Source organism: Simochromis diagramma, unplaced genomic scaffold (assembly GCF_900408965.1).
Source record: "Simochromis diagramma unplaced genomic scaffold, fSimDia1.1 OVJJ01000304.1, whole genome shotgun sequence".
NCBI classification, from domain to species: domain Eukaryota; kingdom Metazoa; phylum Chordata; class Actinopteri; order Cichliformes; family Cichlidae; genus Simochromis; species Simochromis diagramma.
In genome coordinates this window covers 19,413,042-19,435,130 of record NW_024387030.1, presented here as the reverse complement: position 1 = coordinate 19,435,130, position 22,089 = coordinate 19,413,042, and the positions used below count along the sequence as shown (strand labels likewise).

The following is a 22,089-nucleotide window of genomic DNA, read 5'->3' as shown; positions in this document are numbered from 1 at the left end:
GTTAGGACAACTGACAAGCTGGAACTACAAAATGGTCCATCTTTGAGTGCAGAATGGAGAAGGAAATAAAAACTTTTACCATGGCACAAATTTGATGACAAATTATGAGAGCAGGGCCCTCATAGAGGCGTTTGTGTAATACGTGAATAAGGTGAATTCTTTATGTGTGAAGTATTTTCTCTTCTTTTCCTTAGTACATGTAGATTAATTGTTTTGCTTCTTTATCTACTGGCTTCCTTAGGGTGCCATCCACTGCCCCCTTAAAAGCTGAAAGAATATCACTTTGACCTCTGACACATCCACTTAGTTCAATTGCCATGTTTACCACTCTCACAAAGTACCCAAGTGCCACGTGAGTGCTGGTTCAGGACTCAACTCAGCCTTTTGTACTAATGAGTTAGCATGTTCATTGCCACAAAATTGCTTAAATTTCAAAGTAAGAAAGCAGAATATGATATTTCTTTTTATTTGACTTATGTTTTTTTAAATTAAATTAAATTAAATTTTATTTATATAGCACCAAATTACAACAACATTCATCTCAAGGTGCTTATATACAATCAGACGACCCCCTATGAGCAAGCACTTTTTGAAAAAAATCCCCTTTAACCAGATTTAAAAATAATGGTTATCACACACTGGTGTGTAATTCAGTTGTTTTCTTTATTAAGATAAATATCTCTAAAATCCATTATTGGTATATAGATTTAAACGTATATCTATATATCTATATATCTATCTATATCTATCTATCTATCTATCTATCTATCTATCTATATATATATATATATATATATATATATATATTTTTTTTTTTTTTTTTTTTTTACATTTATTCTAATATCTGATACAGACTCTTCTGAAACCAACCACATTTGACTCAGTGGCACAAAGATTGTCTTCTGAGAGTCTTAATGTGGTTGCTTGGTCCTGATAATGGAGCATAATTAATGGCTAGATTATATTTATATCTGCCCTCTGTTGATTGTTTGAGCAAGCCCAGAGCAGCAATTTAGATGTGAAATCACTTTAATCTGTTTTCTGCAAAGACAGCAGAGATGTCATAAAAGCTAGTGCAGTAATAAAACATTTTTTCCCCACAAATTGTTCCTGTGCAACATATATTTTTCACATTTTGAAAGAAGTGGTCAAAGGTTTGTGGACACCCTAACACAAAACCCTAATGGAAGCATTGATAAGTAGTTTGAAAAATTCTTTTAGTAAAGCAACATAAAAGTATAATGTTTCAAACCTAGTAAGGATTCCACAAGAGATTGTTCAGATTACATTTGGTAAGGTTATTTCGAGCATCATGGATGTTAAATCCTCAATGGTGACACTGTCTTGGGTCTATTTGTTATTTTGTTTTATAGTGACTCCCTTTGGACATAGGTACTCTAAGATTTGATGATGTTTTGTTGCAGGAAGTCCTGTTTGGTTCTACATGCAAGTGGCTCCCATCAGGAATGAGAATGACAAGGTGGTGCTGTTCCTCTGCACTTTTAAGGACATTACCCTCTTCAAGCAGCCCATCGAAGATGAAACTACTAAAGGTGGGTGTTTTCACACTGCACAAATGTTTCTCTCCTTTTGTTGAAGATAAGTTTTGTGTGGAGGACGACGGAGGGCCCAAAGTCTTGACAGATTTGAAAACCCGACGCTCCCTAGTGCAGATGATGATCAGCTTGGTGCTCTGAACCACTTGAAAAGATTATGTTGTGTTTCTGGTTTATTAGACAGCAACACACTATGAAGAATAACAGCAGAGCAGTGCAGGGCATGACATGTGACAAAATGTCTGAGAGCAAAAGAAATTAATACATGGCTGGATGCTCCAATGCAATCTAACGCCACTTGGCTTGTGATCGGACGTGTAATTAGCTTTCTTCATCCTTGTCCTTCAACAGCTTTTTTCTTCCTTTCTCTCCATCTCCTTCTGCATATGTACACTCCTACACTTTATTCTTTTCCTTTTATTACTTGATGTTTCTCTAAACTTCCTTCACCTTATCTTTAACTTTTCTTTATCATTCTCTACCTTTTCTTGCCCTTCATTTACGGTACTGACTTTCTCTTCCTTATCCTAGTTTCTTAGCTTTTCCTCCTCGTTCTTGCATCTTTTTCTTTGAACACCTGTTTTGTTTATCATCTCTCTTCTTCTGTTTTGCTCAGTCATCGTCTTCGCCTTTCATTGAATTCTCTCTGATATTCTCTGGTTACTGATTGCTACCTCCGTTACATTCTCTGTGTAATTATGCCCATTATTCTTTTTATCCTTGCTGGCACAGTTCATTGCAATACCAGTTGGCTGACTGGTCCACCACTTTTGCTTCAAACTGCAGCTTTAGAGGTTTTTCCCCCTGTGGCCCTCATGATGATGACACTTGTTCTTTGCCTCAGTGGATGGCTGTGAAAATGGATACTCAAATTTACATTACCCTCAGGAAATGCCTGATATCGTTGGTGATCTGTTGACTTATCGGTATGTGCCATCGTCAGGCAAAATTTATCTGTCTTATTATCTCCAAGTTAATGTGATTTCTGTTAGTCTGGGCTGCACTTTGTGTTAAGTTCCAATTAGCAAATTAGTCTCAATTGTCATCCACCTCATCCTTCTGCTCCCTTTGACTCTGCGTACCAAGCTCTCCACTGTCCTTTCTCTCACGCTGAGAAGTCTCAGAAGATTAGTACTTGCTACAAACCTTTTTCCTTTCTTTTGTTTTTCATCCCAAGCTGAATGTGAAAAAAAGGAACATGTCAAATCTCCCTGCAGTTTCCCTGCAAAGCTGTCAGGTTGTGTTTGACAAGGTTGTGATGCTGTCAGGAGTCACTGGAGGAGTGGGTACCGGTGTTATCCTCCGCGCCCTGACTGATGTACAGTGTCAGCTCCCCGCCTTGGGAGTCAGTTCTGGTGCTGCCATTCTGGTGTGTTTTCCCTTTTTACAAGGATCCTGCACCCTTCCCCCTTCATTGATATACAGGCACCTGTAAACGTGTGCGCACACATGCACTGATGTACTCCTGCCTCCTCGCTGCAAAGATCTCCCCAATGTTCTCATGTGTGTTTCTTTTAATTAATTAATTTAAAGTGTTCTCAGCGACATGAAAAACATGGCCTGAATCGAAGCAATCGAACGATCGAAGCCTTAGTGGATCTATTCGTCACATTAGCGTGTTGACATCTTTGTGATTTAGCTGTGGCTGCTGCCTCTGACAGTGTGACAAACTTTGCTTAATATTTTGACAAAGTGAGGCATCAAGTTTTATGCAGTATGAGTGTACTTAGCTTATCCAAGTTAAAGTATTTTTGTACAGTAATGGTGCTGTAGAGAAGCTCTAAAAATGTTGTATTAAAGTATTCTCACAAACATTACAGTTGTTACATATTAATAACCCCAAAGCTATGTAGAATCTGAAAAAGCAGTGGCACCAAATTACTGAGTTGTTCCCTCAGTTATGCTGTAACAGTATTCAATCAGGGCCTTTTTCCAGGAAGCAGGTTCATCAAACTCTGAGTCTAGCCATAAACCGAGTTCCCTTTAAAAAAAAAAAGGGAGATCAGAGTGAGTCCAATAGACTCTGAGTATGATCATCTTGAGTTAACTATATGCATGCGTAGAGAAAAAAGCTCCTCGTCAGTGGAGCTGTAATAACACGAGTTATAATTATGGGTAAATTGTACCAGTGCTGAATATGAACATGTGCCAGTACGGCCCAGAATATTGATTTAAGAAAATAAAAATAAAAAAGGGGAAAGTTTAGTTCACTCTGTCATCATCAGACACAGAAAAAAAAAAGTTGCATACAAATATTTACATTTTTCGTGCTCTCCATGGTCACCATTTATCTTAGCTAACGTGAGTTTTCATTAGCTAAAGCTGCAATCTTAATTTGACATCACAGTTTGTGATTCCATCTAATTATTCAGCAAGTTAACAGAGGAAAAATGTAGGTGACAGAAGCTGAAGATAAAAACATTGACTGACTCATCAGACATGTAACAGTTTATGGCCACTTCATTTTTTTTTAAAAATGAAATTCAATCAGCATTTAATATACTGATGTGCTGTAACAGTCTGATTTTTAATGTTAGAGGATTTAATTATTTCTTCCATTACTGGATAAAAATGCTTAATGAAATTTACAGAAAAACTATGCTTTGTTTCCCAGTTTAACCTTTTTTTAATCTGATCTAAGATCAGCCTTTACTGATAGCTGATAGCTGTCATACAGTCAGTAGTAACTGTTTCACATTTAACTAAAAAAATGCAGCTTTCCAAGTTTTGTAAGACACATCTAAGCTTTTATAGCGCTGTCTACTGTACATCAGCTAGATTTGACATATTTCATTATAGCTTTGGCGAGATGACCTATTTCAACCCATGAGAAACCAAGGTCACACAGGTGTTCTTGTTAAAGTTTTGACACTGACTCTCCCATAGTTTTCCTGACAGTAAAAATTGGTCTGGGCTCTTACGGGTTAAAATCAGGAATACAGACAAAATAAGCCCACCTTGATTCACCTGAATGGGAAGAGCTGGGAAATTACCTCATCTGAAATGGATCTGGGCCTGATCTGGTCTGAATCTATGATCTTTATCCATTTTGGATCTGCACTGGATAGTTTCACTTTTCCTGTACGCCATCCTATGTTAACCCCACAGATGGTTGTGCAGGAAAATCTCAGTCGATCAGCAGTTTCTCAAACCAGCCTGCCTGGTACAAACAACCATGCCACATTCAGAGTTACTTAAGTCATATTTCTTCCCCATACTGACACTCGTGACCTGCTGCCAGGTGATTGTCTGACTATATAGTTATGTTAACAAGCAGTTGAACAAGTGTACCTGATAATAAAGTGGGTGAATATTTACTGCCAATAAAGAAAATGCATTTTCATGTCTGTCAGTTTTGGATGCTATATTAAAAGTTTTTTAAAGTCATAGTTCATTAAAAGTCAAAAGCAATGGTTTGTGTGTATAAAACACAACACTAATTTATTTACAGTTAATATAAGTTCAAGCTAATGTGAACAGGGTTGGTTTGAGCAGAAAACAGTTTAGCATTTAATACTCTGATTCTTTTCATTTCTGACATTTCAACATGAAATTAAACATAATGTTAAAAAGGAATGGACTACTAAAGATATGGCTTCTTGTTCTAGACATGCATGTAAGTGCATATAGTTTGACCTTTTAAAAGACAATCTCCTTGGTAACAAAGCTCCACCTCGCAGGTGGTGGTTTGACTGGCATACTCCAACTTCAGACCAGCTAGTGCACTGTGGTGTATTTCAGTACAGTACAGCTCATTAGAGGCCACAGAGAGGATGCAGCCTTTGCCTGCTGTGCCACAGAGCACACAGGGGCGTACTGGGTTCAGCAGTTTAGCCCGCCTGGTGATAAGGGGGGTGGGAGAGGCCGTTTGTAGGGAAGGGAGATTCGCTGCTGCAGGCGTTGGTGGAGTTGGCTCGTGCTGCAGACTAAAATTCACTCTGGGCTCCGTCTCTGGCTGCTCCCACAGCGCGGCACGCCACAGCATGTCAGCGTCATCAGAGTGGGAGATATTGCAGTAAAAATCTAACAGGGGATTTCAAATTCATTGTGTGCTTTCTTGACACCGTGCCCCCGTTTCACCTAAAAATAAACCATTTATACACATTTATTGGTCTAAAACCTGGATGTTTCTGCATGTGAGAAGAGATTTGCATTCTTTCCTTCATGTTTCCACTTAAACTGAGCTTTAAATGGTGCTTCTCCCACGAACCTAAAACATCTGGATCGAGACAATTTTCTTTGCACGTGGCTGATTGTGGTTATCAAGGTGAACCAGCTGGCCGGTGCTTATTCGTCTCAGTATCATCCACTGACTGAAGCAGTAAGAAAAAAAAAGAGGAAAAAGAAAACACAGGAAAGCAGAACTATTAAAAAATAATGGTCACTGTGTTGTTGTTGTTTTATGGTAGAGTGGCTGTGTTGACTGCTTTGCTTTGTCAGCACCTGTGAGTGCTTCACAAAGTGCTGTTACCTCAGCCTCAGGCGAGACAACATTTCAGGCTGACGGCTGATCACAATGAGTGACGAGTACTGTGGCAGGAACACAAGTGCCTCAGGCACTAAGTGTAATCCTTCAGTTTTTTTTAAACCAATAGTTTGATTTAGCTTGACCAGTAACAGTTACCTTTACTCAAAGTGGTTTTGTGCTGTGGAAATTACAGTCCGGTCTGTTGAGAAGATCGGAAGTCTTTTTAAATGGTGACCTTCTTTTAAGGAATACAATATTTGAGAATGTGGAAGACATTTAATTGAATTGTTCTCCATTGTGTTTAAAAAATGCATAGATTTCATTTCATTTGTTGGAAATCTATCTGTGGCAGGGTGGGGCTCAGCTGCAGGGGAGGCTGAGACACACCGGAGCTCCGTCAGCCAATTACGTCTCCCCTATAAAGAAATGTACCGGGACCTGAGTTGGGGTTGTGTGTGTGGCTGGCAGCTGAAAAGCTGCGACCGTGTATTAAAGGCACGAACAGCCAAATAAAAGGGGTCAAAACGTGCGAACTGTGTGGTCGGGTTCGTCACTCTGTCTCACTGTCCAAGTTAGTTAATTGTAATCCATCTTTGGGTGAGAACAACTTGTCACACACAAGTTTTTTACAACTTGGAAAGCTCAAGGAACCTTACTAAGCACTGATATATTACAACAAATTGTGCAACAGCTACACTATATGTAAAAAAACATAGGTTGAATCTTTGAATTTGGGTGTTTTCAGTCCCGAACACACGCGTGTATAAAATCACAGCACCTAACCATGCAGTCTGCTTTTACAAACATTTGTGTCCATTTGATTCAACCACAGTGCTGTAACTGAATGCCATCTTTGTAACAAGTCTGCTTGTATTCCACGATCAGCTGGAAGTGGCATTACTGCAAGGTGAAGACCCACAGCAGCTCAGTCATGAAGTGGCAGACCACGTAAATTTACAGAGCAGGGTTGGCGAGTGCTGAGGCTGGGAAACGTTTGCCAACACTCTGCTGACTGATTATGGTATCTCCATCAGCACAAAAACGGTGTGCTGTGAACTTCACGGCATTTCAATGGCCACATAAAACTCATTTAACAATCTGACTTCCATTTTGGCTAAATGTCCAAATTATTGCTTGGATTTAGGGTTCTTTTTCCAAGGTTATCATTATGCAGCAATATTGTTAACATTTGTTGAATTTATCCTCTAAGTCATAAAAATGTTTGGGGCTGTTTAATTCCACTCAATTCTTAGCAACAAACATGATTTGCTGCAATTTGCTTCAACCTGCGCCATACTTGGATGTAGAGTTAATCTTTAAAACCGTCTGTGACCTCTTGCCAAACTCTGTTGTGATCTCTATATCTCCCCTCTTACAGGACATCTTTTTTCACCTGCACTTCCAGGTATTACAAAATGAGAAAGAATGATGTGCTTTTGCACTGCATGTATATAAGTCATGTGTCCTACATGTGCTGTTTATAAAGGCGCATGTCATGCAATGCAGTTTGCTGTGTGTAGTATTTTCAACCAAAATCTAATCTCAGACTCTACTTTGTTTGGTGCGTGCACTAGTTCCGCTCCTGTGTTATTTTTAGCCGAATGCCTTTTTCTTTTTTTTTTCAATTTCCATTTCAAGTCTGATAAATCACACGGTTGCTGCATTCTTGTGAAACATAGGCAGACGCAGCACTATTAACTGTGAAAAAGACCGCTTATTTTCTTGTCCTGCAGTTTCCTTTCATGCTCTCTGTGAGGGCCTTTTGTCCTGTATTTGCCACAATGTACAGTGGAAGCCTGTGGGCTGTCAGTATGTATTTACGTGAATGCCAGCAAGACAAATTCTCCCATTTTGCTTCATGATGAAAGTGTTTGTATGAAAAAGAGCACATTGGCTCATTTTCTCTGCCAGCGGCTCGCTGTTTTTCTGTTAATGCATTGTGCTGCTCTGTAATGCATGCACATTTTACCGTGAACTATTCAGCCATTATAGGCAGCACAGAAAAAAAGTCTTAAGAATGATATGAAAATGATAAGAATTACATCACAAAGGAAAGGCGCTACAGTCAAATCATTCTTTGTCACGGTTTCTAACATAAATTCATATGCAAGATTTAGGTGTTAGAAATAGTTCAGGTTTCACAACAAATCATGTGTCATGATGGATTTCCCTGTTTAAGAGAGTTAGATGTGGACTATTAATTTGCTGTCATGAGTGAAAAGGATGCTTAGTTAATGTAAGCCTCAATCGCAGCTCCTAGTGGTCAGCTTCATAGTAAATTGAAACTACTTGAAAAGCATAGGCAGCAAGATTTTTATTAGTAATGATCTAATTCATATTGTTAGCAGCTTGTTAGCCAACGTAAACATTGCTTTTCTTTGGACATTTTACTGCTTTTTCATGCATTTTCAGTCTAGTCCTTGTACCTTTTTCAGAAGAAATGTTTAATATTATCATCATCATCATCATCATCATCATCATTATTATTATTATTATTATTATTATTATTGTGATCTATGAGCCATTCAAGTATAAAAAGGCACCCAACTCAAGGATGATCCAGTGTTGTCTAAACATTAAATTTGCTGAATTAATTACTTTCAGCCTCTATCAAAAACATTTTATATGTTCCAGTTTCTTCAGCTGAATCTACAAAAATGCCAAAGATAACACATCTTGAAAGGCTTTGTCCCCAAGTTGATTTCTTATAAGTTAGAAACTCAGAATTGTGTGCAGTGTGTCCCTAAAAATTCTGAGGAAGAAGGTTTTTAGTGTTATAATGCATTAGTAGTGCTACATTAATGTGGGTCAGCATTGAGGGCCTCTGCTCTCTCCCTTGCTTGTTGAAGTTATTTGGGTTAGTGTGTTTTTTTTGGCTGATATCCTGTCTCACTTGTGCAATGATGTCAGTAGAGAGACCAACTAGGAGTCTCAGAATATTGTGTTTTTGTTATTATCTCATATTATTAATAGGTACATTTAGCATCCACTGAGCAACATTTACATTTTTTAATCAGTAGCCACCTTGACTAAAAATTGGCAGTTATGCGCCAAATCAACTCGAGCTGCATCGTGTCCTACACAGTAATTTGTCTCATAGTTTTCCCAAACTGGTTGCCTTACTTTCATTTTGACAGTACATTTATGTCCACAAGTTCCCAGCTTTACCTCTGACAGCTGCTACTGCTCAGCATCACTGCATGTTACTTTAACCCCCTCCCCCAGCCAGCATCCACCTGTAGGCTCTGGGGCTGTATTCATCACTTCCCAATTGCCCCATGTGTTGTATTTGTTGTACTCCGCTGCAACCATTTCAACACATCTACGCACAGAATGTTGTTTACACAGCAATATCTATTTACATGTACACAAGTGAGCACAGCTGTGTTCTTGTGAATGAAACATAGGAATAATATTATTAATAATAATAATGATGAGTAATAATTATTTGTAATTTAACAGTTTAATTGTAACAGTCCAAAGTTTGAGGAAAGAAAAAACTACACCCTTTTTTTAAAAAACAACCCCAAAGATAACAAATTAAGCCTTTCGAGATGGGATGTGAATTTGGTAAATGGACAGGTAAAGCACTTTTTTCTGTTGAGGATGTGACAAGTTGTTCATATAGCATCATTCAGACATGAACTTATACTCTGCTGGATGCAGGGAGGAACTCTGTACCTTTTTCTGTATCTTGCCCACGGATACTTCAGCATACAAACTGGAGAAGCCAGGGATTGATTCACCGACCTTCCGATCGGTAGCCGACCCAGTCTTCCGCCTGAGCCGCAGGATGTTTCGTGGGTTTACATGTATTTTTGTGTAAATATGAAATTAGAATCTTCAAATGTATTAGCTGTAGTTGTTAAAAGGTAATAGGTAACATTACAGCATAAGCGTAGGAAGTATACAGGTAATATTAAAGCGCACTGATGTAGAATGTGAGGTAGAAAAGATAGGAACACACTGCAGGGATTATGACGAACAAGTTAAATTGATCAACAGCCAACAAAATACAGTATATTATACAGTGAGTTACACAATCAATGTTAGTGTACATATGCTGCAGCAATTTCCCTGAAGAATATATACTTTAAAATACTCATTTTAGCTAAAAATTAAGGCTCATTTTCTGTGGTTGTGCAACACCAACTTTAAAAATGTGTAGAAAAAGAAAAGAAGCCTTAGAAACTGAAGCCGTACAGTAAGTTTTACAATAGCTGCAGCAGCAGTTTTGCTCGAGGGAAGCTGAGTGATTGGGTTTCGGCGCTCAGAATAAATTGGATGCCGTGTTGATATTCCTCCCGTATTGACATCAGCACAGCATTGTCTCAGGCTTTTCTACACCGCTGCACAAAGAAGTGAGCGCCTGAGTTTCTCTCCGTTCTAACAGAGAATGAAAGGAGGATTTTCACATAGCTGGAGGCCTGAGGGTTAAAAGCCATTTCAAAGTCTGCTTTTTATTCGTAATGGTTTCTTCAAAGGGCCGGGTCGATCACGACGTGTGACTACTGTAAGTGATGTGCCCCTGTTGTGTGACCCCTTTCTCTTTGAAATATTTGATTTTATTTTTAGAGCAATAGAGCAGGAAGCACCTGACCTCCAAAACTGTGTTTGCTCTTACTGAGAAAGGTGTGGCCATCATTACTGAAATGACCTCTGCTGACAAGGCTGTATTTTTAGGTAGACTTACAAACTTCTATATGAATCTGTTTTTAGTTAATAATTACATTTTCCAAAGAAACTGCAGCTATTACTGTCTTTATTTATTGGAATATTTCTTATGACCATGTTTTAAAAAAATGACAAAGACGCACAAACACGAGGGCTCAGAGGGCTCAAGAAGTGTTCGTTCATCTTAATCCTTGTTTTTCTAGTTTTTCCATGCATCTTCAGCATTTCTGTGTTTGTTTGGTTATGGACGGCTCTTCTCTACCCTTTTTCTTCTTTTGAACTGGAACAATTTACAATGACAGTTCAGTTCTGCCATTTTCACGACTATCAGGGTGTACGGATCTCTGAGTGTTGCATGCGGTCGACCGCAGATGATGGTGTGAATAAATATCAAATTACTGGGAATTTTCCTAGGAATAATGTCTGGTTGACTAGTACATACAGACAGCAGGTTCCCTAAGCCTTCGCTTTTTCACAAGACAAAAATGTGCAAAATTTTCAGTGATTCCTGTGTGGTCAGGGCACACCGGATGGCTCTGGGTTTTGCGCTGTGTTTACATGAATTAGTGAAATGGAGACAAAATGCCATCTTTTTGTTTACATGAAGACAAATAATGTATTTTACTAGGAAGGGTTTTGCTGCTGTGCTAGAAGTGTAAGTGAGGCTCCCCACAGTTGTTGTCAAACAGGTGCTTAAATGCTACCATGATCTTTTCATAATCCTAAGTAGCTTCACTTTTAATTAAGAGTACAATTGGCATGAAGAAAGTGTCAGTGGTTTGAAAAATATTGGAATTATGACTGTAGTAGGTGAAAGTCCTGTTACTTAATCCATGGCTCTGACCTCCTAAAGCAAACTGTGCTGCTTTGCAATGAAAGCACGGTGATTCAGTAGACAACATTTTGTGAAAATCTGATGAACTGCTGTGAGCCTTGAGCAGGGAAACTGCATGGGCAGTGGTAACATACAGCTGCCTGGGGTCTGATTGTGTTTGTGTAGCTCATAAAGTATCAGCTGACATAGATGACAAGACCAATGACTGTGATTTTGGCAATAATTGACTTCTCATTTTTTCAGGATGGACCAAATTTGCACGGCTCACACGTGCACTCACCAACAACCGCAACACCCTACAGCAACTGGCGCCTATTGGCAAACATGAAGTCAGCCATAAACAGTCCAGACTGGCTGAGGTGAGCACATACGTTATATGAAGAACATTTTTGCAGGTTTTTTTTGCAGGTACTTATCCTAGGTCCGATGAAAAAGTTACTCAGTGCCACCTATAAAAAAAAAAAAAGAGACCCAAACCAGTTTTGGCACATCGCCCCTTCAAGGTAATCATCTCGTAGATTTGGGTTTTGCGTAATGGATCATCACTGGTGATAAGAACCAGACCACAGATTATGACCCAAAGATGTACAAGTGCAACAAGACTTCATGGAGTGATCTAAATTTGTGTTTGAGACATTGTAACTGGACAAGAAGGTGACATGTGCTTATCTATTTATTACTTTGTTATTTCCAGGATGTCCTGATGTAGGAGACAGACATATGTCTATGTCTTTATAATATTGGGCTTAAGACTTTCCTGTTTGGCAAAGCTTGTAGCTAGGGCTGGATCAGGTGACACTGAACCTACCCTTAGTTATGCTGCAAGGCTGTTGGTGGCTATTAATTATGAGCTATTATTAATCTCTGGCTCTCTTCCACAGCATGTCTTTTATCCTGTCTTCCTTCCCTCACCCCAATCGGTCGCGGCAGATCGTTGCCCCCCGAGCCTGCTTCTGTCGGATGTTTCTTCCTGTTAAAAGGGAGTTTTTTGTTCCCACTGTTGCCAAAGTGCTTGCTCATAGGGCAGGGGTGGGCAATCTCAGTCCACGAGGGCTGGTGTCCCTGCAGGTTTTAGATGTGTCCTTGAACCAACACAGCAGATTTAAATGGCTAAATTAGCTCCCTAACATGTCCTGAAGTTCTCCAGAGGCCTGGTAACAAACTAATCATGTGATTCAGGTGTGTTGACCCAAGGTGAGATCTAAAACCTGCAGGGACACTGACCCTCGTGGACTGAGATTGCCCACCCCTGTCATAGGGGGTTGCCTGATTTTTGAGGGTGCTCTGTATTATTCTAGTATCTTTACAATATTAAGCACCTTGAGGCAACTGTTGTTATGATTTGAGTATTAGCTTGCTCAACTTTGAGGTTTAAAAAGCTTTTTTCCCCACCTAAATTGTACTTATGCCGTGTGTGCACAAGGTTTCACTAGATACAAATAGTTTTTTATCTGGCTGAAGTTGGTAACACAAGCTGAACTGCTCACACAGATAGATAATTTGCTGGTTACCTAGTAATAGCAGCTAGCTGGCTAATCCTAGCTTGATAAAAAAAAGAAATTGTATTATTGTAAATTTAAGTGCGTTTTCTGTTTGCCTGCTAACCTTTAAGCAGTGCAAAACCTTCTATTAATTGTTCCATTTAAGCAGCAGCTTAGTTCTTCAACTTAAACTGAAAATCATTCCCAATTCTTCATTCTGCAAACAACATAGTCGCTAACTGTAGCTACCCTGTCACACCAGAAGGAGTCTTCTGTATAAACACACACACTGTAAATTTGCCACCCTTGAAATATTTCTGCACCAAAAAAATCCCCGTATAAAAGATTTATAGCCTCCTTCTGACCATATTCCCAAAGCTCACTAAAAGAGAACATCAACTTTTACAGTCAAAAACATGCATATGCAGTCACAGGCTTCACCTTTTCCTAAACACGCACACCACCCTCCCCTTAACTGCTGTTGTTGGAAGTAACACATTCCCTGCTGCTCCTCTGAACTGTGGGCACCATTCAGGACAGGTGGAGAGACACAATAGGGTGGTGCGAGCACTCCAAATGATTGTGCTATAAAGTTAGAAAATGGATTGCAGGGTGGAAAGAAGATGGTTCATTTTCCCAGTGTTCATCAACCTGTTTTATTCATGAATGTTTGAGGAAGGTGTGATGCCTTTAATCAGAGTTTGTTTGTGTTTAGCGCATGATGCAAGAAGTTGTGAGGGTTTCTGGGAAGGTGTTACCGACTCAGGTGTCCTAAAGGTGAAACAGAGGTGAACTGAGAAAGGTGGAGAAAAAGAACTACAAAGAGAGGGAAGAGAAAGGAGTGGAAGTAGCAACTTAAGAGGGAAAGAATGGCATGAGAGAAGGAGATGTGGGAGAATGTAAGAGCAGTAATGGTTAGGAGAGAAGTAGGAAGGAAGGACTGGAAAAAGAAATAAGTTAGACCTGGTATAACAAGCTAATGCACTCTCTTAGCCGTTTTCCTGGCCTGGTGCTGGATGGGTTGCAGGGTAATGTGTTGAGGGTGCTCAGCAGACACTGCAGGTGAGCCATCTGCTCTGGAGTCTGAAAGGCACAGCTGGCGTCTGTCAAGGATGCTGTTGAGTGTCTCACGTGTAAGCAGGGATTTGTGCGAATGTTTTTTTTTCTTCTCCTCACAATGCTTCTGTGGGTTAATTGGCAGCCTCGTTTCTGAGCTGTGGTGCAGCTCTTGACCAGTTTGACTGACAGCTTTGATGAAGAGAATTAGAAGTGACTGAGCTCTGATGTTATGAAGCTTGCTGTTAAACCTCAGCTCTGTCAATCCATCGTTTTATTTAGCACCAAACTGAATCCCAGTGTGAGGACAGTTTGGGCTAACTGAGGCCACGCTGTCCCAACTGTTTTGTCAGGAGAAAATGATGATGACATGCAGTATCAGTAGTTTAGGGTTATTACTTGTAGTCATCGCAAATACAATAATACCAGAACCAGAAGAGCTGTATTGGTAGTAACTATAAAAACAGCAATTTCACTATTAGAGCTGTATTACTACTAAATATGTATATTTAACAGGCTTCTTTCACTGAATACAGAAACCTGTTAATGTGTTATGTTTGCGGCGGCAGAATATATTACAGCTCTGTAGCTGACACAAATAGACTATTATTTTGTATAAATAATGAGTCGAATGGTTAATGTGTGATCTGCATGTGGAGCTGCTGGATTTAATGGAGTCTGTTCTGTAGAGGTGGCTGAGCTTGGCAAGGGTGATCATCACCACGTTAGGAAATAGACTACGTATTCTTTTAAAAAAATGTTTTTAATTTAATTTTTTGGTCATCTATTCTTTCCCCTCTCTCTCTCCTTTTCTTCTTGCCAATTTCAGTCCCCCTTCTGTGTCTTCCCCACGTCAAGCCAAAATGTATTCATAATACATTTCTGTCACCAACAGCCTTACAGACGAACAGACGTGATGAATACAGATTAAAACTGAGAGGAAAAACTTTTCCTTCACAGTGCTGAGCACCATGGGCTGATGATCGTTAGACTTAATAAACAAAAACAAAACAAGGACTGTTTTTGTTGAGCTTTCTTTCATCTATTTCACTAATTTAATTTCCCCCTTTCTCTCATTTCCTTTCTGGAAACCGTGCATGTAGTTAGTAAAAAACAGAAATGTGCAATCGTCTGTCTTGGACTGCTGTTACAAACATCGCTGACAGTTAGAAATTCGCTTGACAGGACAAACTTTTCTCTAATGAACTAATAAATCGGACTCATGCTGGAGAAAGAACCAGGGGAATTTTAGCTTTCTTTGGAATTCTTGCATATATAAAATTTTCTGCTAATTCAAATCAGTATTAAAGGAAACCTGCAGCATTATGCTTTCCTTTAGTTCATGTCAATGCTACAATGTTGATATGAAACTGGTTTCCTAATGTTTCCAGTGTCTTTCACTTCATGCAATAGCAGGTCCAGCAGTACAGTTAGTATGGCTCACCCGGCTGCCCTCAGCCGGATTCCAGGAATTGGCTAATGAAGTGAAAATGGGCTTTTAGGGAGGGATTTCTTAAACAGACAACAGATAAAAATGACTTGTTTCTGAGAGACAATCAACTAAGAGCCCAGAGATAGAAATAAAAACAAAACAAAAACTTACTCTTATGCATTCTCAGAGTTTAAAAAAAGAGCTGGAAATGCATAAAATGCATAAACAAAACTGGCAGTTCAATATTTACAAGTTTTTAACACACAAAGATGCCGAAGAGCTGGAAAATCACTTATTAATTCATGTTATTAGTAAAATGTACACTTAAATATACAAAAGCCACAGATGTCTAAAGCATTAACCTGTTTTTTCCCCATACTGTACATTTACTGTTGTATTTTGTTTAGACTAAGGGTGCTTTTGATGAAGAACTGAAGTCTAATCATATTGCTGTTTCCATCTGCAAAACCACCTCCAGGTTTTGCAGCTAAACTCTGACATCCTCCCGCAGTACAAGCAGGAAGCCCCCAAGACACCACCTCACATAATACTTCACTACTGCACCTTCAAGACCACTTGGGACTGGGTCATCCTCATCCTCACCTTCTACACGGCCATCATGGTGCCCTACAATGTCTCTTTTAAGACCAAGCAGAACAACATTGTTTGGCTGGTGCTAGACAGCGTAGTCGACGTCATCTTCCTGGTGGATATCGTTCTCAACTTCCACACCACCTTCGTGGGGCCCGGTGGAGAGGTGATCTCTGACCCCAAACTCATTCGGATGAACTATCTGAAGACTTGGTTCGTCATCGACCTGCTGTCGTGCCTGCCCTATGACATCATCAATGCCTTTGAGAATGTGGATGAGGTAAGTTTGGGCATTTCTACCGTTGTTAGAGGTGCAATTACCTAGAATTCTCACAAACCTAAATCTCAATTCAGCCCTGAAAGTGGCCAACAACATTAAAACCACCGGTCTAAATATTGCGTAGCTGCCTCTTGTGCTTCCAAAGCTGCTCTGATCCATCAAGGTATGTTCTCCATTAGACCTGTTACGGTGACGTTGTTGTACTAATTACCAAGATGCTAGCAGCATATCCTTTAAGCCATGCAGAGTCATGTTGAGGTGGCATTTGGAAGCCAAAGCAACATCTTGAACCTCAAACTTTTTTTTAAAGTGTGGCAGTACGCATTGTTCTGCTGAATGGGGCTGAAGATACAGTTGACTTTACGAGGTGCACTTGTCCTGCAGTGTTGCTTTGGTTTTGGTACATGTCAGTGTAACATTCGCATTAATGCCAGGACCAAACATTTCCCTCTTGTCAAAGGTGCTCAGGCCCTTTTGCTCATTTTCTTCCCTCCTCCTGCTCAACACATCCATTTCAAAATGTAATAGATCTGTTTCTTCCTAATATATTTCACCCCTTTACAGGTGCCATGGTAACAAGATGATTTATATAATTATTCACTTTACCTGTCAGTGCTTTTAATGTTGTGGCTGAATTGTGCACCTCTCAAATAAGCTTTTGGACTATTCGTCAAATTTTTTGCCTTCTTTAGACTTCAGGGTTAAAAATCGTTACTGAAGTACAAGATGCAGTGAATGAACAGAAGCTTTTGAGCTTTTTTTAAATAAACAATGCCTAAGTGCTCAAACTTTATAGTTCTTCTAGGATTGTCTCGCCATCTTTTGTCTATTCATGCAGTCCTCGTCTCAATGCGTGATCTTGAGATGACGGGTTCGTATGAGAGTGGGCTTCTTCTTTTTGTGGCTGAAATGAGTAAACATTTAAAAGGGACTAATATGTTTCCCGGTACTGTTCTGTCTGTAGTCAGTCTGTCAGTTTGAGCCAGATGTGTAACAGATTATTTTCAGATGATTCAGAAGATGACTGATGATTGTTTTTTGATTTGCCACTTGGGCTTTAGTGGCTCCGTAATTCATTTACATCTAAATGAAAGGGATGTCATTACACAGCAAAAATCAGGCTTCGTGTTATACTTCCAAGATTACTGTAAGTTCTCTCGAGATGATGACTCATCAAGCCATTATGTCAGTCGTTTCCCACAGTTTGCTGATTGGTTGAGTTTAAAGCTCGGGGGCACAGATGAGTCACAGTGAATGTTTGTGACCCCATTTACACCTGCTATTAACAGGCAGTCTGTGTCTGCACGTCTTATCAGGACAAGGTAAGAAGGCATTTAATTCAGGTGTAAATGCAAATGTAAAATGTGATGACATTGGCCAAACCAGGTCTGGAGATGGTCACAGCTTGAGCTGTAATTGGATCTTGTAATGTAATTGAATTCTGTCCAGTGTGGTCACTATTTAAAGAAATAAAAACATCAAAACATTTGATGAAATCAAACATATGTTGGAAAGCCAAGAATTATGATTAATACCAAATGCAGCTGCAGGTTATATGTTGAAATCAGATGTACATGGGGTCATGTACTAATATGAAGGGGACGAATATGAAGCAAAATCTAAGCTCATCTTGCTTCTGTGATGCTGTTAGGTTGTATTTTGGCAGATTTAAAATCTTTTTAGGTTAAAGGGATGCACAGAGGAGGAAAGATTTTGAATATTGGAGACAGGATTTGCTCTTCCTCTTCCCAGAAGAAAGTGAGTGTCTGCTCTAGGGCATAATGACTGAACATGAGTTGCATGGATTTTTAAACATGCTAAAAGGTACTGCCATCAGATTTTCAGAGTGGTGGAGAACTCCTATGTCCCAGCTTTTCCTCACAAGGAGGTTACAGAAAATACTGTTGTACTGATGTTCTCCTGCACATTAGAGAGTTTGATTTCTGGTTAAGGTTTCATAATGAGATCGAGCTCATTCGGAGTATTTTTCACGCCCACTTACCCCCATCAGATATCGTGCAGTTATATCAATATGGCCTCAAGTCCATTAAAGGTGATTTTCCACTTGATTTCCCAGCAGTTAATTATATTTCAGCCCGAGTGTACGGAGTAATCAATTGAACGTAGAATGAAAAGAACAACTAATATCTACTGAAGTTTTACTCGTGTAATTCTTCGTTTTTTATGTGTTTCAACATTTAATTATTTATGTTTGATTTTTGCTCTTGTTGTGACACGTGCATGTGAGCTTGTGAAAAAACAAAGTGCGACTTGTGTTTTTTGCATTCAGTGTATACATGCATACATGTGTGTCTGCCAAGCTGGGCTTTAATCACATGAGTGCTCAGATGCCAGGAATAACAATAATAATACCAGCATTTAAACTACCAGCAGCTGAATTTTAATCATCTATTAATTTTTCATTTCACACCTCTCTTGGCATTTTATTCTTGTTAACATTTGGACTGACACAACATGCTGAAATGCTCACACATTCTAGTGGCTTTTTTTGGTAACTATTTTTAACAGCTCTTAAAGGCACAACAAAGTTATCTTTCTGTGTTTTCTAACTTAAATGTGCACCTACGAATCAGAACCAGAATACTTTATTAATCCCAGAGGAAATTATTTGGTTACAGCTGCTCAAAGACAGTAAGGACAGAAGTACCAACAGTATTAAATAATACAGTCACTGTCACAAATAGCTCTAATGTATAAAAATATCTCCAAAATCATACACAGAAGAGATAAAAAAATATCACACTGACAGGTATTTTCATGCGAGGATGTACAGATGTTGTTAATTAACTTTTTTTGTATTTTTATATTTTATAATTCTTTAAAAATCCCAGTGTTTTAGAGAGATCATTTGTTCTGAAAGAAACAAATAGGTATTTACTAAACAGTTTGTCATATACATAGATATGTACTGTATGTACTCTATCTTCTGGAAATCTGAATGAAACTTTGCATGAACAATGTCACACATACTGCAATTATCTAGATTTATACGTTTAAAAAACTTATTCTAAATGGCAATTCTTTGGCTTTTTGACATGTTACATTCATTTCCGCAAATGCGATGTTACCTTCTCTGTTTGCGTTTCTTTCACGTGTCAGATTCAACATATGTTACAGATTTCCCCTTACATTTGTTATATTTAGTAATTTATCCTTACTTACGCAGTTTAAAAATAAACTAATTTCACTGTCACAACAAGTCGAGGATTACTTGTTTACATTCTTGCCCAACTGCTTGGCTCAGCTGGTTGTTGTGTTTGTGGCATTGCAAAGATACGATGCCAACAGAGGAGTTGCAGAGTGCCCTCTGATGAACAAATGAGCAATAGCAACAATCATAAGTGTTGAGTAGAAAGTTTAAAATGTTTATTTAGCTGCCGTCACAAATGTCGATACCAATATATAATTGCAAATAGCTAATACTAGCTGATATATTGGTAGCACCCATAGATCAGTTGGACCAGTCAGATATTGTAATATTACGTTTTTGGTAAAGGCAAGAAAAAAAGTTAAATGAATCGATTCATGTTTTATAGTTTCTGTTTCAATTCAACTCATTACTTGCAGTATTACATTATGACCTGTTAACAGTGAACAGCATATTAATGACATGTGCATAAATATGCAGTAAACACTGAGTGAAAACGGTTGAGGGTTTTCAGACTATTTCCTTCTTCTATTTCAGCTGAAACATGGCGTGAGGGTTGAATTACTGGTAATTAATTCACGGCCCAGTGTCACAGCCAGCCTTAAACCTCCCCCTCAGCATGTTTTTGTGGTTATTTGCATTGGCTGGCCAACTGTGTCCACTGTCAGAGTGAATGATGTATTATATTGTGGATCATTCAGTAAGTGTCTGGAGCTGTGCTGCGTGTTAGTTCAGGTGTCTCTTGTCCTCCGGCCTCTCACCGCCGGTCGCTGATGGATTCGATGAGATCCCTGTTAGGTGGAGTTTTGTGTTGCTGCCTTTCAAATAGTAGACAACAGTGAACTGGGAGAGGGGGTGGAGTGTGGGGGAGACAGGCAGAGAGGAAATCAATGGCACGTAAATTTCCAGAGGACACAGTCAAAGCCTCTCTGCCCCTCTTTGCCTAATTGACATTTTTGCTGCTGCTTTTCTGTATTAGCAGGCTAGAAGAATGGATGCATGCTGACTGAGGACGGTGTTTGGGAGGCTTAAGGTGTAATGTGAAAGGAGAAAGGCAGAAATTATTTTAGCCTCATTTCATCCTCGTGTTGATGCATTCTATGGCTGAAGCAGGCGGGAAGTATTTTTAGTTGTATTTTAACGCAGGTTTCAAATGTTGTCAAGCCATGCCAACGCATGGTGAGATGTAGGTGCTGCCAACACATCCTTACACATACTTGCTTACACACAAACACATGACTTTTAGGGCTCTCATAAGAGCTCTCATAAGAGCCTTAAAAGTCATAACCATATATATATATATGCAGAAGATACCAGAGTTTGGAGCACTTTTCTTTTCTGTCTGAATAACAACATAGTATAGCCATATGGCAATGTTCAGTATTTTTCATAATAACAAGGCTCGTTAGTCCCAATTATATTGTTTTTGACAATCAGTGACAGTACTTTGAGCCACAACACTGCTTAACATTGTGGCTAATCAAAACTAGAGATGCAGTTCCTCTATTGCTCATCTTTTAATGATTGACTTTGACTTTGAAGCATTTTAAGTGTCAGGAAATAAACCTAATGTCCTCAGAGAGCTGCTTTGCCTGGCCAGCTATCCCATACTCAGAGATAATCACTTTACAACGATGCAAAACAGAGAAAACTTGTGAAAATGTTTTCCATTTTTAGGGTATTTGAGGGAAAGTGAAAAAGACAAAGTCATTACAGCAGTGAAAACAAGAAAATAATTAAATTCTATCTACCTAATTAACATAATTGTTTCAGCACATGAAACAACGAGAAAGTATTTTCTGAACAATTTAGAAAAATAAAAATAAATTAGCCCTAAAGCATATAAAGTAAAGCATTACAAATCAGTCCAGTTTTGCACTGCTGCTTCCTGAGTCTGCTTTAAAAAAGTGCACACAGCTACATTCATCTTGCACACTGGTGAGGTGTTCTGGTCATAAACTAAGAGTAGCAATTAAAGGTTGTTATTTGTCATCAGTTAAAAACTAGCATTTTGTAGGAATGTGATTAATGGTTTTTAATCTTTGCTTGTTTGTATATGCCCATCACATTCACCCAGAGCTTAATGTGACAGTTTGTTTTGACAAGTTCACGTCAAATAGGAAGAGGTTGATAGAAGATAGAGTTCTGTGCAAAAGTCCTGCGCTCTACCTCACTTCTTTATATTTGACAAACATACATGGAAAAACAGTATTTAAGGCAACAACAAGTTTGAGTTTGTAGAATTTGAACAAGCCTTAAAGTCAGTATTTGGTTTGACCACCTTTATTCTTCATCACAGTCTGAGCTGTCTTAGGCAAGCTTTCTTCTAGGTATAGATCATCAGGTATTTTTGTATTGTCATAATTTCATCAATTTTGACAAAATCCCATCATCACATTAAATTCAACTCCAAACCATGACAGAGCCCACAGGTAACACCAGTATGTCTTGAATAACTGAGCTTCTCACTCCAGCCACCCTTTAGAGGAAACTCATTTCCACAATGAGGTCACGGACACTACCGTGACCTCATTGTTTTGGTCATTA

The 22,089-nt window shown here is 39.0% G+C and overlaps 1 protein-coding gene across 2 annotated transcripts in view; it reads left to right on the top strand.

The window, feature by feature from the left end:
• Positions 1 to 22,089, top strand: part of kcnh5b (potassium voltage-gated channel, subfamily H (eag-related), member 5b) — a 177,646-nt gene that overhangs the window by 15,926 nt on the left and 139,631 nt on the right. Inside the window, exons 4-6 of one of the 2 annotated variants that reach the window (XM_040041721.1) lie at positions 1,425 to 1,553; positions 11,777 to 11,892; positions 16,014 to 16,373. In XM_040041721.1, the coding sequence (XP_039897655.1) occupies positions 1,425 to 1,553; positions 11,777 to 11,892; positions 16,014 to 16,373 (605 nt within the window). Of the gene's footprint in view, positions 1 to 1,424; positions 1,554 to 11,776; positions 11,893 to 15,980; positions 16,374 to 22,089 lie in introns of both variants that reach the window. The other variant, XM_040041720.1, reaches the window with a different exon arrangement.